General features: G+C 39.7%; 1 protein-coding gene across 6 annotated transcripts in view; it reads right to left on the bottom strand.

Moving 5' to 3' along the window:
- ARHGEF9 (Cdc42 guanine nucleotide exchange factor 9) overlaps positions 1-18,364 on the bottom strand; it is a 199,000-nt gene that overhangs the window by 170,699 nt on the left and 9,937 nt on the right. For 2 of the 6 annotated variants that reach the window (XM_019436685.2, XM_053891553.1), the window contains exon 1: positions 763-933. The exons of 2 other annotated variants lie outside the window; for them this stretch is intronic. Coding sequence is in view for 2 of the 4 variants with exons in the window: in XM_019436683.2 (XP_019292228.1) it covers positions 752-760 (9 nt within the window). In the remaining 2 variants the exon portion in view is untranslated. Of the gene's footprint in view, positions 1-751; positions 934-18,364 lie in introns of those variants that run through there. 2 more of the 6 variants (XM_019436683.2, XM_019436684.2) reach the window with 2 other exon arrangements.

Below are 18,364 nucleotides of genomic sequence, written 5' to 3'. Positions count from 1 at the left end.
TTGTTTTTCAGAGGACACGCAGAAAAAAATCCACAAACTCAAATCCAATGGTACAATCTTCTCTGGGAAAAGGAAGTTAAACAGCTCTTATCAAGGTCTTCTCTTGCCAATTCATAAAGATCAGAGAAGGCTTTTATGTCAGTCTATGATTCCAAAGAAATTGACATTAAATGTTTTAATAAATGCTTTAAAGGTGGCTTCTTTCCAGACTGTAAACTGTGATCCCTGAACAGCAAATTGAGAGTCAAATGACACAGTCACCAACTGCCAGCTCACTGCACCCCACCGCATCACTTCTCAAATTCTCACTTCTCATTAGAAACTAAAGAATAATTTTCCTTAAATTCATTCCTTGTATCGATTTTTTTCCCTCTAAACATCCAGCACAGGGCTGTCTTTCCTAAGATGTCAAAAATCCATCACGCTCTTCCCACAACCCCCCTTTCTCCACAAACAAACCCAAATTCACTCCTGATGGCAGGAGAAAATTTTTGACTAAAATTCCCTGATGGAATTTAAAGGTAGTTTTCAAGAAAATGAGTTGACAAGACACCACAAACAGCAAAGCCACTGTTTAAGGACACAGATCTTGCTCCGTGAACGTCACATAGATGGAGAATGCACACACACATGCACACTCAAATAGAATGCATTTCTTTATCAACAATTTTACTCAAGCAATAAGCAACTACATTCACAGGCATATTTAAAAGACAAGACATGACAAAAGATTTAGGGAGAGATAATATACCAACGTCATACATATCACAGCGAGGCCATGTTGAAGCTCAAAACGTTTTCCCCCCTGAGTAAGAAAGCTTGCTCTTTCTCTCCCTTCCTTTCCCTGTCACTGTCTGTCTCTGTCTCTGTCTCTCTCTCTCTCTTTTTTTTCTCGGTGGTTCTCGGGATGAAATCAAAGCGAGAGTTCGCCACAGCTCAGGAGGCTGGACTCCATTCAGCGCGTTCCCAGGAAAAACATGAGTATGACATTGACAAGCAGGAGGACTACAATCACGGCAAAAACAACTACAGTTTGCACATCCAGGGTCATGGTGCAATGCAGAACACTGTAGTGTTCCAAGTGGGGGGCCGGCAGATTGGGAGATGTCAGTCTCTGTTCTGTCAGACTGTCCATACAGCCACCATGCTAAAAAGGAGAGGAGGAAGTCGGATGGTTGGGGAAGGGCTGGGTCTGGCGCCCGAGTTTGGTATGGGGTGGGGGGGGATGGGGACAGGGGAGATGGCTTTCCCCCTTCTCAGGATTGGGCTGATCTTTCCTCCCTAGCTGAGAAATCTTAGCTCACGCTGAAGTCGGCAGAGTCCAGCATTCTCTCTCAGGCGCCAAGGAAGAGGCAAAATCCTGGCTTTCAAAGGGAAATGCGGGAGGAACCAGTGTGAGGTTCTCAGGCGCCTGATCGGTCTGTCCGGGCGTGCGTCTCCACCTGTTCGGCTATAAGTCAGTCTCAGTCTCCCCCTACTCCCTCTGTATCGCTCGCTTTCCTAGCTTGCTCGCTTTTCTAGCCAAGTTGCTCGCTCTCTCCGCGGGGTTCCCGGTAGCCAGCCTCTCATTTAAAACCTGCCTTGCTGGTTCTCTCCCTCTCCTCTCCCCACCTCCCCCCCACCCGGCCGTAGGCGGCCTTTTTATTCACCTAGCTACTGTGGGCGCCTGCGTGAGGCACGACCCGTGCTGCTGACAGTCCCGCGGGCCAATAGCAGGTGCTACAGCCTCGCGTTTACTCGCTGCGTTGGGCGGGACTTAAGCTGGCGTGCTAGCGGCGGTAGCCAATCGGCAGGCCCAAGCCCCCGCCCCGGACTAGCTAGAGCCAAAGGCCGCGGTTCTGGTGTGGGGGTGGGGAGTTTGTTGGGGGTGCGTTGAGGGGTATGTAGGGAGGGGGAATGGAGGGAGCACACGAAAGTGGGAGGAAGGGAGAGGGCATGGAAGGGAGAAAGGGAAAGAGGAATAAGGGGAGGATTATGGGAAGCAGGGGGAAAGAGAAGGAAAGAGGAGGGAGAAAATATAGAGGATAAGATGAAGAAAGAAAGGTGATGGAAAGTAAGGGGGGAAAGGTTGAAGAAAAAAATGAAAAAAAAAAAAAAGGATAGGTGGGGAGGAAGCATGCCTTGGCAGTCATGTTTTTTGGATTCTGGGCCAAGAAGAAAGCAAAGGTGTCTTTGGCCACTGTTTAAGTATTTATAGACAACTCGTTTTTTTTTAATTTTTTTTAATGTTTATTTATTTTTGAGAGAGACAGAGACAGAACGCGAGTGGGTTAGGGGCAGAGAGAGAGGGAGACACAGAATCCGAAGCAGGCTCCAGGCTCCGAGCTCTCAGCACAGAGCCCGACACAGGGCTCGAACTAACGGACTATGAGATCATGATCTGAGCCGAAGTCGGATGCTCAACAGGCTGAGCCACCCAGGCGCCCCTATAGACAACTCTTAATTAGCTGTGCACATTAAAAAAAAAAAATCAGTGCTGTGGATAGAACCACAAGGACACACTACAAATACACACTGCCATCCCTCCATTTACAGGTCAATTTCCTTTCCTGGTTATGGTTTCTTTAGACTATGACTGTTTGCAGCTAAGTACTGTGAAGGGAAGCCAACTTTGCAGTGGAAAAGCTTCTACAAAATTTGAAATGTACTTGTAATCACTGTGCTCCTGCTCTGTGTTCCTGACCCTATATCTGGAACTAGGGGAAAAGCACTCGCTAGAGACAAAGATTTCAGATTTACTCCCAGCCCAAATTCAGCCTTGCTTTATGACTTTTGGGCCACTCCTTTCCCCTCTCTTGGCCTCCATCTCCCTTCTGTCACATGAGGACTTAGACCTATCAGAAAGTTCAGTGACACCTCAGAAAAATACATGCAATTTCAGCAGGCTCCTGGGCCCTCAAGAACCCAGGACTCCTTTATACAGATCTCTGAAGGCCCTTCTTCCTCTTTCTTTCAAAAACTATAAAAGTGAATAGATAGATATTGGTAGAGGGGGCAGGAACTAGATTAAACAGGAATAGAAATTAAATTCTGGAACTCCTAGAATACCATAGACTCTAAGAGGAATGAGTATTGCTATTTATTCTTTATAAATTGTTGAGGCTAGGACAGCCACCTATCTTAACTAGATGACTGGAAATTCTGAATGAATGCCGGCTATAAACAAAATGGCCCTTAGCCTGCAAGATCGAATAAAAAGAAGTCCCCACTTCAAAGGTTTTGGCTTATAATATCACCTATGAATGATTCATGCCAAAACAAACAACACAAAACCGTGAATCAGATCAAGCTTCTAGATCCAATTACCAATTTATAGAACACACAGAAGACAGAAAAAACATATTAAGCTATAATGTGGAGGTACACATTAAAAAAAAATATAGGACCAACAACCTGAAATTTTAGCAAATAAATAGGAAGAAAAAAGTATGACTCAAGTGAAACGTGTGTTCTGATTTATGTGCATACACACATATTTGTGACATTTATGACACAATTGGAAATTTGAACAGACTGGATACTTGATGTTATTAGGAATCACTATTAGTTACTTAGATGTGATAATGATAATGTGGCAAAGTTTAACAAAATGGAGGCAATAGGAGTAATCTTTGTGACCTTGAATTTGGCAATGTTTTCTTAGATATGACATGAAAAACACAAGCAACAACAACACAATAGACACATTGGACTTCATCAACATTAAAAACTTCTGTGCTTCAAAGGATACTATCAAGAGTATGAAAAGACAACCCACAGAATGGAAGAAAATATTTGGAAATTATATATCTGATAAGAGACTTTTACCTAGAATATATAAAGAGATCTAACAAGTCAATGATAAAAAGAATAACCAACTTAAAAAAACTAGCCAAGGTTCTGAATAACATTTTCCAAAAGAAATAGTCAATAAGCACATGGAAAGATGCTCAACATATTAGCTACCAGGAGAATTCAAATCAAATGCAGGAAGTGCAAATGCAGGATATTTACTACAGCATTATTTGTAGAAAGATACCACTTTACATCCACTAGAATGGCTACAATAAAAAAGCTAGATAATAACATAATTAAGGAAGATATGGAGAAGTCAGAACCTTTATAACACTTCTGGTGAAAATGTAAAATGATGAAGCCACCTTGGAAAACAGACTGGTCAGACCTCAAAAAGTTAAACATAGGGTTACCATTTGACCCAGTAATTCCACTTCTATGTATATATCTAAAAGAAATGAAAAAAAAAATGTCCACACAAAATCTGGTACATGAATGTTCATAATTGCATTATTCACAATAGCCAAAAGATGGAAAAAACTCAAATGTCTGTCAAGGTGAATGGATAAACAAATGTGGAATATTATTCAGCCATAAAAAGGGATGGAATACTATTACTGTAACAACATAAATGAACTTTGAAAATATGCTAAGTGAAAATGCCAGAAACAAAAGGCTTTTGTATGATTCCACTTATATGAAATGTTCATATAATTGTGGTTTAATGAAGCTTTTGTTTCACTTATATATAAATATAAATGTGCTAGATTGTGATGTAAAATTTATTTCTTGTAGGAGGTAATGCCAAAATAGTTTTTAAACTATTAGCCACTCTGCTATATTATGTTGAGACAGATACTAGTGATCAGAACAGTACCATAATGTAAGAAACCAGAATCTTTCTCCTTGCTTTTTTTTTTAAGTTTTTATTTGAATTCTAGTTAGTTAACATACAATGTAATATTAGTTTCAGGTGTATAGTATAGAGATTCAACACTTCTATACAACACCTGGTGCTCATCACAACAAATGCACTCCTTAATCCCCATATTTAACCCGTCCCCCCTCACCTCCCTTCTGGTGACCATCAATTTATTCTCTATAGTTAAGAGTCTGTTTCTTGGTTTGCCTCTCTGTCTTTTTTTTCCCCTTTGCTCAGTTGTTTCATTAAATTTCACATATGAGTGAAATCATACAATATTTGTCTTTCTCTGACTTATTTTGCTTAGCATTATACTCTCTAACTCCACCCCTGTCATTGCAAATGGCAATATTTCCTTCTTTTTATGGCTGGGTAATATTCCAGTGTGTGTGTGTGTGTGTGTGTGTGTGTGTGTGTGTGTGTGTGTGTATGTATACCACCTCTTCTTTATCCACTCATCAGTTGATGGACACTTGGACTGTTTCCATAATTTCACTATTATAGATAATGCTGCTATAAACATTGGGGTCCATGTATCCCTTTGAAGTAGTATTTTTGTATTCTTTGGTTAAATACCTAGTGATGCAGTGCTGGATCACAAGGTAGTTCTATTTTTACCATTTTGAGGAATCTCAATACTGTTTTCCATATTGGCTGCACCAGTTTGCATTCCTACCACCAGTGCAAGAGGGTTCCTCTTTCTCCACATCCTTGCCAAGACCTATTTTTTTCTTGTTCTCCTTGACTTTGAAAGTGCAATCATATCCTACCTCCACTTCATTTTCTACTACCCTTCAATCCGCTGTAGACTGGCTTTCACTCCAGTCATTTCATAGCAAACTAGAACTTCTTGTGAATGTAAACAAATGACCAACCTGTTACTAAATGGCATGGCCAATTTTCCATTTTTATCTCCCCTGGCTTCTCTCCCTCTTGATTTCATTGATGACTTCCTCTTTCCTGAAATGCAACCTTTAAGTTGGGGACACTATCCACATGATCTGTCTGGTTATACAGTCTTTACTTCATGCCTGGGTTCTTCATTCATTGATTAAGGCCATGATTTCTCAGGGTTTTCTAATCTCATTCCACTTTTCTTCTCATCCCACACTTGCACTGAATGGTGGACCCATCCATTCCCAAAGCTTGAACTACCACCTACATTACACACTGATGCACCTCTTTTAAACAAAGTTACTAGACACTAGGGGGAACAAAACCCTTGCTGGCCTAGAGCTTACAACTCTCTGCTGATGACTCCCAGGTAGTTCTCTTGAATTCCAGAGATGAATTTCCAACTACCTTCTGGATATCTCCTCCCAAATATCTCACAAGAATGTCAAACTTAATAAATCTAAAATTGAAACCATCTTCCCCCATCCCTGCCAGCTTCCTCCTTCCCCTGAGTTCCCTGTCTTGTAAGAATTTCTCCTTGCCAAAAACCTGTGAGATATACATAAGTCTTGCGTCTCACTCATCTTGCTTCCAGCCAACCAACCAGTCTTCCAAGTCCTGGTGATTCTTTCCCTCTTTAATATCTCTTGTGTCCTTCCTCTGTTTCCCTACTGCCAGTACCTTTAATCAGTGCCTCACCATCTCTGATTCTGTTACTACCCATTACTTGGTCTCTTGTGCTGCTCTCTCCCCAATTCAGCCTCTACTCTCCTGTCCAAATTATTTCTCTCAAAAGCAGAACAGCTCTTATCAATCCGATGGTGGATACTATAGATTGGGTGCTCAGGATCCATGCCATCCTCTTTCTAGCCTGCCTTCCTATATTGCTGAAAAGCTCAAAACCAAAAACCTACCATAGCCTGTCATTTCTCAGGCTCCTTTTCATCCAGTGTTCTGGATGTGATTTATTTCTGGTAATCATATGCACATGCACAATATTTGGAAGGAGGTAATGACGCAGAAGCCATATTTCTGCTGCTTCTATTGGCAAGCACAGTGATGGAGATTTTAGGGTTTTCTGCAGCCATGTTACTTTTCCATAGACCCCAGTGTTTGGTTACTATAGTGCTTTGTATATTTAGGGAGCCAGAGCACTTGATTTTTTTTTTTTGCCACTGAGGATCTGGAAAGCATAATGATACTCTAGTCAATAGTTAAGGCAATGGCAGATTCTTGATTCTTAGACTTCAAATAAGGTGGAGTGTTTCCAAAGCCCCTGATGCCTCACCTTCCTGCTTGTAGCACAGAAAATAGCTCCCCTTGTATTCTGAGAGTTATTCCTGGAAGCCCAGCCTAAAGGTCGCCCCTCCAGCCCTTCCACCAATTTTGGAAGCACATCATTTTCTGTATTAGGGCTCTTTCTACTGAGAATAGCTAGAGTGATTTAATTTCTGCAGCTGAACCCTGACTCATGTAACTTCTCTGCTTAAAAGCTTTCCATAACTCCGTACTGCCTTTAAGCTAAATTCTGTAGCATGCCATACAGTTCCTTGCCAGTCTGGTGTCCTTTGGTCTTTCTAACCTCAACTTTCACCAATGCCCTCTCATTCTCCATTCTCCAGCTGAACAGAACCTACTATAGTTCTCATAATCATCAGGTTCTCTTGCCTCAAGAACTATGCAAATGTTGCTACCCTTCCCCAGCTCCCACCTCAAAACTCAGTTCACATGCCACCTCCTCCAGAAGGCTTTCTCTTATGTTCTCCCTCAAAATTATTCTGGATCATATCCTTCTCCTATAAGGCCCCGTGTTTGCCCCTCATGGAATACTTATTAAACTGTATTGTATTTTTTTTCTTGTTTGTATCCTGCACTTGATTGTGGAACTAGGAGGGCAGAGACCATGCTTGTCTTGTTCACTGCTTTCTCTCCCATGCCCAGCACAGTGCCTAACACTTAGCAAGTGCTTATTAAACATTTGCTGAATGCATGAATGTTTTCTTCATCCACTTCTTTCCACTCAGAGAATCATATCTTCCAACCACAGAAGGCAATACTTCATAATACCTCAGAGAAAATCTAGTCTAAACACTTATGTCCTAGGTTAGGAAACTGAGGCTCAGAGAATGGAAGCAACATGGCCAGGATTATATAGCTAATTGCTGGCAAGGCAGAAACCAAAACCCTTGTCTCTTGAGTCCCAAACGTACTTTTGAGAGATTTGAGACTCTGGAGTATGACATTTGATCCCAGCTCCATCCATGGCAGTTAGTGTTCTCAGTGAAGTGATTGCCTGACTCTGCTCACAATTTCAAAAAATAATCAAGTCCCCCATATTTCAAGTAGTAGTACTCCCACTCCATAGCCAACCTTTCTGAAGACAAGTATCAAGAAATCAGAGAATTTTTGGTATAGCAAAACCCCTCTTCCATCCTTCATTCCCTTCTGCAATATTCCTACCAAATAGTTATCCAGTCTCAACTCTAACACCCACAACAATGGAGAGGTTCTTCTCTCCTAAGACAACCCAATCATCTCTGGAACAATCTCAGTTGATAGAAAGTTCTTCCATCTCTTTGAGCCAGATGTTATCACCACTTCTACTACAGCCACTGCTGAGGAGCTAACCACTCCATGAGATAGTATGGAATATAAATGCTCCAGGGGGGCACCTGGCTGGCTTAGTCAGTAGAGCATATGACCCTTGATCTCAGGGTCATGAGTCCAAGCCCTACATTGGGTGTGATGCCTACTTAAAAAAAATTCTGCAAACCCTGGAATATACACGCTCCCAAGCTCACACTAAAATTACTATAAGCACCCAATATATTTCTTAGGAACTGAAGACCACTCATTAGATAATAATAAACACTTATAAAGTGCTAACTCAGCACCAGGCAAGGTTCTAAGCTCTTTACATATATTATCTCTTATTCCTCATAACCACCTGATGAGGTAGATACTATTACTGTCCTTATTTTACACATGATGGAACTGAGGCATGGTGGTTAAATAACTTTCCCAAAGTCACATGGCTAGTCAGTAGTGGAGCCCAGATGTAAACCCAAACAGTTTGACTCTAGAGCCTATCCTCTTACACACTGTGCTATATAAATGCTACTAAGTAACACATGTCCCATCTCCCAACAGCATCTGACAAGATGTCTCTTGGGTCACAGGAATAAAATGTTTCAATGTTCTGAACTGAGTTCTAGGGGCCTACCTCCCAGGCAAGATATTTAAATCTTAAATCTCTGCTTTCTCTCAGGGAAAAGCCAATGCCTAGTTGTCTTTTGCCTCTTATGGTTCAAACAACTCCCAAAGTCACACTTCTTCCAGGAAGTACAACTAAGGAAAGTTCCGCATTTTATTCTGACACCCACTGCTACTCATTTATTGCCATTCTGCCCCCACCCCAGCCACCTAATAATCCCCAATGCTTGCCACAGGCAGTCTGAAGATATTGAATCCTATATGTTTATTGTCTTGGCTACTGATATGAATAGATGTTCTTGCACATTTGTGCATGTCAGACTCATTTAAGAGAATCAGCTCCCTGAGGACAGAGACTCCTGGTTAGTTCAATTATTCAGCACAGAGATCACTGCATCTCCAAAATTAAATTCAATAAGCACTTATTTTTTTATTTTTATTAATTTTTTTATTAAGTAAACACTATCACCAATGCTGGCCTCAAACTCACAACCCTGGGATCAAGAGTTGTATGTTCTACTAACAGCCAGCCAGGTGCTCCAATAAGGGCTTATTCTGACAGTGATGGGGGGTACAGAGAGGCTCTCAGGAAGCTTACAGTCTAGTGGGAGACATAGTCACAATGACACAAAATTTCTATGTCATACAGTAAAGTGTCCTAAGCATAATCAGATAATGAATAAAGTTGTTGATGATTATAGAATGAATCATAAAATTTTATACTTAAAATGGGAATACAAGTTCATTTCCTCCCAACCTCCTTATATAGTAATACTTTCTACAGTATATGTGATGAGGTAAAGGGAATGGAAGAGGAAGAAGAGGAAACACCTACTTTGGGCATGCATGGTGCTAGGCTTTTCAACATGCCATTCTATTTAATCCTCCAAAGAAGCCTGAAAAGAAAGAATTGTTATCACTATTTTAAAGAGTAAGGTTCAGAATGTTTACATCATTTGCCCATAGCCATACAGGTAGGATGTAGCAGTAACATGATTTAAATAAAGATATATTTCCAAAGCCCACTATTTCTGATGAGTTTTGTCCCGCAGCAGTTTGAATATTTTCAGTAACAGGAAACTCACTCTGAAGCATTCATAGTCATTATTCGTTTTAAGCTGAAATTCATTATTCTGTGGTTCCATTTGTTAGAACACTATCCCCTGGGCCATACAAAAAAAGCTAAGTCCTAAACAATAGTCCTCTTAAAGTGTTCAAACTCTTATTCTTCCTGAACAACCCCCTCTCTCTGTATACACAGCACACATGTACGGTTCAAACTCTGATCCTTCCTGGACAACCACATTTCTCTCTGTATACATAAGCGTGTGCGCGCGCACACACACACACACACACACACACACACACGCACAGCACTCATTCTCCAAGATAAATATGACCATTTCTTTAAGCTCTTCCTTGTGGCATGGTTTGCAATCCTCCCCAGGCTGGTTGCTCATCAGTTTGTCCAACATCCCTCAGAACACATTCCCAGGTGAAAGTGACAATGGGGAGTGGGAATATCATCTGCCTTATTCTGAACACTAGTTCTTAGGAAGAGATTCCTGTGAGCTCACATTCACCTAAAATGTCTGATGTTCATGTGTGCTGCTGTGCCCTCACCATGCCTTGAGAAGTTCATGGCAAAGTGAAAAAAAAGCAGTGGATAAGAAGTTAAAACTTTCAGAAGTAAGTCCAACCTCTGCTTCTTGTTAGCTGTGTGACCTCAAACAAGTCTCTTAAATTCCTTAAAGCTCAAAAAGCTATGACTGGTTTTCAATTGTAACTTAACATAAAGTATTGTTTTAAATTTTTAACTACCAAAAAAATAAATAAATAAATTTTCAACTACCTTACCAAAGGTGTGGATGGCAAGAAGTTGGTCCCAAGTAGGGTAACCTGAGGAAAGGGTGATGAGTGATTTGCTGAGGTTAAAGAATAAGGATGCATATAATTGTGTGGTTGTGAGGGGTGGTGTTTTAAGGGAGGAAACTAGACCATAGGGTTAAGAATTAGCCTCTGCCTGAAGACTTTTCTCCTAGCTCTCTATAAGTTTAGCTATTTCATCTTTTCAAAAGGAATCTTTCCCTGACTACCCTCTTTAAAACTGTACCACCTCATTGTTATCCTATTATCTTAATTTTCATTCTAGTCCTATCACTATATGAAAAGTTATATAATTAGTTTTTTTATTGATTTATTGTCTCCCTGTATAAACTCTAAGCTCCATGAAGGCAGAGAATGTTTTGTTCATTGTTGTATCCCCAGCACATAGAGCAGTACTTGACATTCAACAAATATTTTTTAAATGACTGAATAATGAATGAATGAATGAATGAGTGAGTGAATAAGTGAATAAAAGCATAGCTCTGCTGACTCACAATATAGGATGCAGAAAAAATGTGTCATGGAAAACATTTTCTACTGCAGCCTGTGAACACCAACTTTTGCCTCTCCCCCACCAAGGGCCTTCGTTAGTTAGAATTCCTCAAAAAAAAGGACTAAAAGTTCCAGATTACAGGCTGAGAATTTCAGGACCTCTTTGGTTTTCTGTTCCCAGTTGGCACAGACTCCACTCTAAACCACCAGCTGAAAGCCCTTCCCTCAAGAATCACTGCCCATACTGATCTCATGTGGCCAAAGACTATATACATATTTGAATAAATACCCAAGAACATCAGTTTCCTCCTATTCCTTACATGGATTTATTTCAGGCCTGTTTTATGGGGGGTGGAGGGGCCAAGGGGACTTATTTCAATTCCATTTCAAGTGTGTCATTAGACCACACAGGGTAGAAAGGACTGGTTGGAAAAGAGAAGCAAGGGTTTAAAAGCCCCTTCAGAGGAAGTACAATGCTTTCAGGTTCAGGCTCAGATCTTTCTGGAACAGCCAAACCCAGTCATGAATCAATTAAAGACTGGGATGGGCAGTGAATGCTTCCCTCAGTATCAGGCCCAGTATTTACTTTTGGAGCCTAATCTGGATAGTTCCATTTTTGGGCTTCATGACTCATTCAACCAGCTACCCTCTCTGACCCCCATGTCCATATTATTTATTTATGAGTTTCATTTAACAGTAATCTACTGGGCAGTCAGGACACTAAATGTTCATCTTCAAATTAAGCATGAGGATTTGCTCATAGTCTCCCTTTCTTTCTCTCTCTCTCTCTCTCTCTCTCTGTCTGTCTGTCTGTCTCTCTCTTTCTCTCCCCACCCTCACTCTGTGCTTTAATTAAGCAAGCCAGGAATAGCCCTAGACTTAGAAGAAGTATATAGCTTGGTAGCTAAGAACTCAGGCACTAGAGCCAGCCTACTAAGGTTCAACCTTAGTTCTGCCAATTACTGTTTGTGTGACCAGGAACAAGTTTTTATTTTAATTCTAGTTAGTTAACATTCAGTGTTGTATTAGTTTCAGGTGTTCAATATAGTGATTCAACAATTCCATAAGTAACTCCAGGGCTCATCATGACACATATATTCCTTCATCGCCATCACCTATTTAATCCATCCCCCCATCAATCTTTCATTTGGTTACCATCAGTTTGTTCTCTATAGTTAAGAGTCTGTTTCTTGGTCTCTCTCTCTTCTCTTTTTCCTTTTCCCATTTCTTTTGTTTCATAAATTCCACATATGGGTGAAATCATATGGTATTTATATTTCTCTGATTTATTGCACTTAGCATTATACTCTCTAGCTCCACCCATGTCATTGCAAATGACAAGATTTCATTCCTTGTTTATGGATGAATAATATTCCATTGTTGGTGTTGTGAGGATTTCTGCATCTATGTTCATCAGGGATATTGGCCTGTAATTCCTTTTTCATGGTGTCTTTATCTGCTTTTGGTATCAGGGTAATTCTGACCTCATAGAATTACACTTGGAAGTTTTCCTTCCTTTTCTGTATTTTAAAATAGTTTGAGAAGAATAGGTATTAACTCTTCTTTAAATGTTTGGTAGAATTTGCCTGTGAAGCCATCTGGTCCTGGACTTTTGTTTGGTGGGAGTGTTTTGATTACCGATTCAATTTCTTTGCTGATAATTGGTATGTTCAAATTTTCTATTTCTTCCAGTTTCAGTTTTGGTAGGTTATATGTTTCTAGGATTTTATCCATTTCTTCTAGGTTATGCAGTTTGTTGGCATATAGTTTTTCATAATATTCTCTTATAATTGTTTGTATTTCTGTGGTATTGGTTGTTATTACTCCTCTATCATTTGAGACTTTGAGTCCTTTCTCTTTTTTTATGGATAAATCTGGCTAGAGGTTTATCAATTTTATTGATTTTCTCAAGGAACCATCTCCAGGTTTCATTGATCTTTTCTTTTTTTTTTAATTTCCATATCATTTATTTCTGCTCTGATATTTATTATTCCCTTCCTTCTGCTGGTTTTAGGTTTTGTTTGTTGTTCTTTTTCTAGCTCCTTTAGGTGTAAACCTAGGTTATTTGAGATTTTTCTTGCTTCCTGAGGTAGCCCTATTGCTATAAAATTCCATTTTAAAACCACTTTGGCTGCATCCAAAAGGTTTAGACTGGTTTTTATTTCAATTTGTTTCCATGTACTTTTTAAATTTTTTTCTTTTATTTTCTGGTTGACCCATTCATTGTTTCATTTAACTTCCATGTTTTCTGGTCTTTCCAGAATTTTTACTTGTGTTTGACTTCTAGTTTCATAGCATTGTAGTCAGAAAAGATGCATGGTGTCACTTCAATCTTTTTTAATTTTCTGAGGCTTCTTTTGTGGGCTAATATGTGATCTATTTAGAAAATGTTTCATGTGAACTTGAAAAGAATGTGTATTCTGCTGTTTTAGGATGGATAGTTCTGAATACATCTGTTAAATCCATCTAGTCCAGTGTGTCATTCAAAGCCATTGTTACTTTTTGATTTTCTGTTTAGATGACCTGTCCATTGATGTAACTGGGGTATTAAAGTCCCCTACTATCATTGTATCATCATCAATTAGTTCCCTTATGTTTGCTACTAAATGTTTTATATATTTGGGTACTCCCATTTTGGGTGCACAAATATTTATAGTTATTATATCTTCTTGTTGGACTCTCCCCTTTATGATTATATAGTGTCCTTCTTTGTCTCTTGTTACAGTCTTTTCTCTAAAGTCTATTTTTTCTGATATATGAATTGCTATTCTGGCTTTGTTTTGACATCCATTTGCATGATAGATGTTTCTCCATCCCCTTTCAGTCTGCAGGTGTCTTTAGTTCTAAAATGAGTCTCTTGTATTAAGCATGTAGATGGGTCTTGGTTTTATATCCATTCTGACACCCCATGTCTTTGGATTGGGGCATTTAGTATTTACATTCAAAGTAATTATTGAAAGATATGCATTCACTGCTATTTTAGTACTTGTTTTGTGGTTGCTTCTGAAGATTTTCTCTGATCCTTTCTTGTCTTTCTCTCTTTCATGGTTTGCTGGTTTTCTTTAGTCGTATATTTGGATTTCTTGCTCTTTTTTTCTTTCCATATTTATTAGTGGTTTTTGATATAGGGTTACCATTAGGTTTGCATAGAACCTATTCTGCATAAAACACTCTATATTAAGTTGATGGTCATTAAGTGTGAATGTTTTTAATGTTTATTCTTTTTTTTTTTGAGAGACAGAGAGAGACAGAGCACAAGTAGGGGAGGGGCAGCAAGAGAGAGAGAGAGAGAGAGAGAGAGAGAGAGAGAGAGAGAATTTGAAGCAGGCTCCAGGCTCTGAGCTGTCAGCACAAAGCCCGATATGGGGCTCGAACCTACAAACCACGAGATCATGACCTGAGCCGAAGCTGGATGCTTAACCAACTGAGCCACCCAGGTGCCCCAAGTTGATGGTCGTTTAAGTTTGAACCCATTCCCTCCTCTCCTCCCCATGTTTTCGGTATATGATGTCATATTTTACATCTTTTTATTTTGTAAGTTCCTTGAGTGATATTTTACAAAACATATTCATTTTTGCTGCCTCTGTGTTTCTGCTACCTTCATACTTCCACTTTTGGTCTTTCATTTCACTTAAAGATCCCCTTTAATATTTCTTGCAGGGCTGCTTTAATGGTCATGAACTCCCTTAGTTTTTATTTGTCTGAGAAACTCTTAATCTCTCTGTCTATTCTAGATTAGAGCCTTGCTGGGTACTGTATTCTTGGCTGTAGATTTTTCTCTTTCAGCACTTTAAATATATCATGCCACTCCCTTCTGTCTTGGAAGGTTTCTGCTGAAACATCCCTTGATAACTTTATGGTGTTTCCTTTGTATGTAACTGTCTTCTTTTGTCTTGCTGCTTTAATTTTTTTCTTTACCACTATATTTTTCCATTTTAAGTATAATATGGCTTGTTATGGATCTTTTTTTAAATTTTTTTGGAGGTTCTCTGTGCCTCTTGGATCTGGATATCTGTTTCCTTCCCCAGATTAGGGAAGTTTTTAGGTATTAAATACCTAATAAAATAAATTTTCTTTCCCTTTTTCTCTCTCTTCTTCTACTGAGACTCCTATAATGAATATTATTAAGTTTGATGGAGTCACTGAATTCCCTAAGTCTATTCTTGTTTTGCATAATTCTTTTTTCTCTCTTTTTTTCAGCTTGATTACTTTCCATTACTTTATCTTCTAGGTCATTAATTTGTCCCTATGCTTCTGCCATCCTGCTATTTATTCCATCAAGGGTGTTTCTCATTTTGTTTATTTAGACCTTTATCTCTGCTATGTTTTTCCTTATGTTAAGTGTCTCATTGATACTTTCCACTGTCTTCTCAAGTCCAATATCTTTGTCATCATTACTTTAAATTTTCTATCAAGCATGTAACTTATATCTGTTTCATTTAGATCTCTGGCCATGGCCTTGTTCTGTTCTTTCATTTGGGACAAATGCCTCAGTCTTTTCATTTTGTCTATTTCTCTGTGTTAGGAAAGGCAGCTAAGTCCCTTCTTAAGTGTAATGGTCTTATGAACAAGAGGTCTTATAGTGTCCTGAAGTGTAGTGTCCCCTGTTCCCCAGGGCCTTGTGCTCTGGGGAGTGTCTCCAATTTGTGCTGCATGTTCTCTACTGTTGTATCCTAGCCACTTTATCCTTCAGGCCAGTTGTCTGAAGAAACTCTCTTTGTCTGTTATGGGCAGTGTTTGGCCCATGGCCTGAATGTGGTGAGTTTTTTTTCCTAGATGTGCTCTTGTCTGCTTGTGAAATGAGACCTGTTGCCACCACTACAAGAACAATGGCTCCACAAAACTCTCACATCAGGAGATTCAGTGTAAGCAGGGTTTGGGGCTGGTCTTCTGGGGGAGGGTACCCCTGCAAGTGTGACTGGGAAGAGCAGTTCCATCAGTGTATGGGGGCAGGGCTTGATGTAAGCAAGTAAGGTAGTCAGTGTCAGTGCTGCTGTGCTGTTTTCCACAGTTGACCTTGTACTTGCTAAGGGGCAGGGGAGGGAAGTGGCACAGGCCAGTTCCTTTCTTCTCAGAGGGATCTGTATGTGAATGCTGGTCCTGTAGGGCACACTCCAAGATGAGCAAATAACCTTCCCACTGTGTGCCCCCAGGCACTCTTCAAATTGCTGTTTCCAGGCTGTTTGTCCCAGGGCTGTTTGTACTGCTTTCACTCTTAGAACAGCCCCAATGCCCTCTGGGCTCTCCCTGAGCCACTAACCTTTAGAACTCCAGGTTTTAAGCCTGGCTGGTTGCAAGAACTCATGAATTCAGTCCCTTTCACTTTCCAAGCCAATTGCTATGGGGAATCATCATCCATGTCCTCCCCCATGTGCTAGTCTGTTTCTTGCCCTTCTCTACAACTGTAGCTCCCTTCCCACTGCAGCAGCCATTATCTGTTTCTCTCCCAAACTGTGTCTCTGCACTTCCTGCCTTCTTCAATGTGGCCTATTCTCTACCTTTAGTTGTGGAGTTTGTTCTGCCAGTCTTCTGGTCATTTTCTGGGGTATTTACAATTATTTGATTGTTATCTAATTATATTTGTGGGATGAAGCAAGCATAGGGTCACCCTACTCTGCTGTCATCTTTCTGCTCTCTATTTAATGTCTCTGAGCCTCACTTTTCTCATCTTAAAAATGAGGAGAATGGTATAATGCCCTTCACTTGGAGCAAGCCCCATACTCTCACTACCCTAGTTTCCTCATATGTGAAACAGATTCATACAGTTGTTGATGATGGTTTAAAGAATCAATACATGCCAAGCAATTAGAACAATGCTGGTACACAATAATTCTCAATAAATACTAACAAATACTATAATTCAGGGTTTGAATATGATCTCTGCCCCTAACTTTAGGCAAATCATATACTCTTTAACCCTCAGTTTCCACATCTATAAACAGGAGAAACAAATAATACCTACCAAAGAAATGATGAAATAAATGATTTGAAAGTGCTCTATGGAGTAAAAAATTTATTTAAAATGTGAAGAATTGTTTATAGTAGAATAAAGTAGGGGGCATACTAAATGGAGATTCTACCTAGTCAAGGCTCCCTGCTGCTCCCTCCCAAATTCTGAATAGGCCTATTTCTCATCAGGCCATTTGGCAATACGTGTGTGGAGAAGATTTTTCATCTCTCCAGATTTAGTTTCCCCAACTTTAAAGTACAAACACTGTTGTGAGATTTACATGAATTCATATGTGTGAAGGTGCTTTTAAAATGCAAAACACCAAACAAATGTGAGGAATTATTATTGTATTAAAATAATAAAGGCTATCATTAATTGAACACTTGCTATGTGAAAGACCATACCAAGTGCTTTACAAATATTAAGTAATTTCATCCTCATAATAATACCAATAACCAGGTATACTATTATTGAAGTTTCACAGATAAGGTATGGTGGTTAATTTTATGTGTCAAACTGACTGGACCACCATGCCCAAATATTTGGTCAAACATTAATCTGAATATTTCTGTGAAGGTATTTTTTGATGAAATTAACACTTAAATCAGTGGATTTTGAATAAAGCAGATTATATTCCATAATGTGGGTGGGGCTAATCTAATAGATTGAAGGTTTTAATAGAACAAAGATTGACCTCCCCTGAGCAAGAAGGGATTCTGCCAGCAGACTGCCTTTGGACTCAGACTGCAACTCTTCTCAGATTGCTGGCCTACCCTGCATATTTTGGACTTGCACCTCTATATTCACATAAACAAATGCCTTAAAATCTCTCTCCATCTCTCTCTACAGACGTACATACGCACACACCCTGTTGCTACTGTTTTTCTGGAGAACTCTAATACATAGGAAACTGAAGATTAGAATGGTTAAATCCCTTGCCCACAATTACACAGCTAGTCAGTAGCAGAGCCAGAAACATAATGATCATCTTCCTTGTTTCTGCCCTGTTCTGCATCTCTTTCAATCAATCCAGCAGCAATAAGCATTGAATCCATCTCCAAAATTGATGTTAAATATTTCCTCTTCTCCCCAACCTCACTGACTTCATCTCTGCAGCAGCCTCTTAATTGGGCTTGCCATCTCCACTTTCATCCTCCTCAATCCATTCTCTATAGATTCTTGTTAAAGTCAACTTCTCAGATTAATAAGCCAACCCCAACATTCCACTGCTT

This window comes from Panthera pardus, unplaced genomic scaffold (genome assembly GCF_024362965.1).
Source record: "Panthera pardus isolate Hobbes unplaced genomic scaffold, ASM2436296v1 HiC_scaffold_27, whole genome shotgun sequence".
NCBI classification, from domain to species: domain Eukaryota; kingdom Metazoa; phylum Chordata; class Mammalia; order Carnivora; family Felidae; genus Panthera; species Panthera pardus.
Note: the sequence above shows the minus strand (reverse complement) of the source record. Positions and strands in the feature narration are given on the sequence as shown.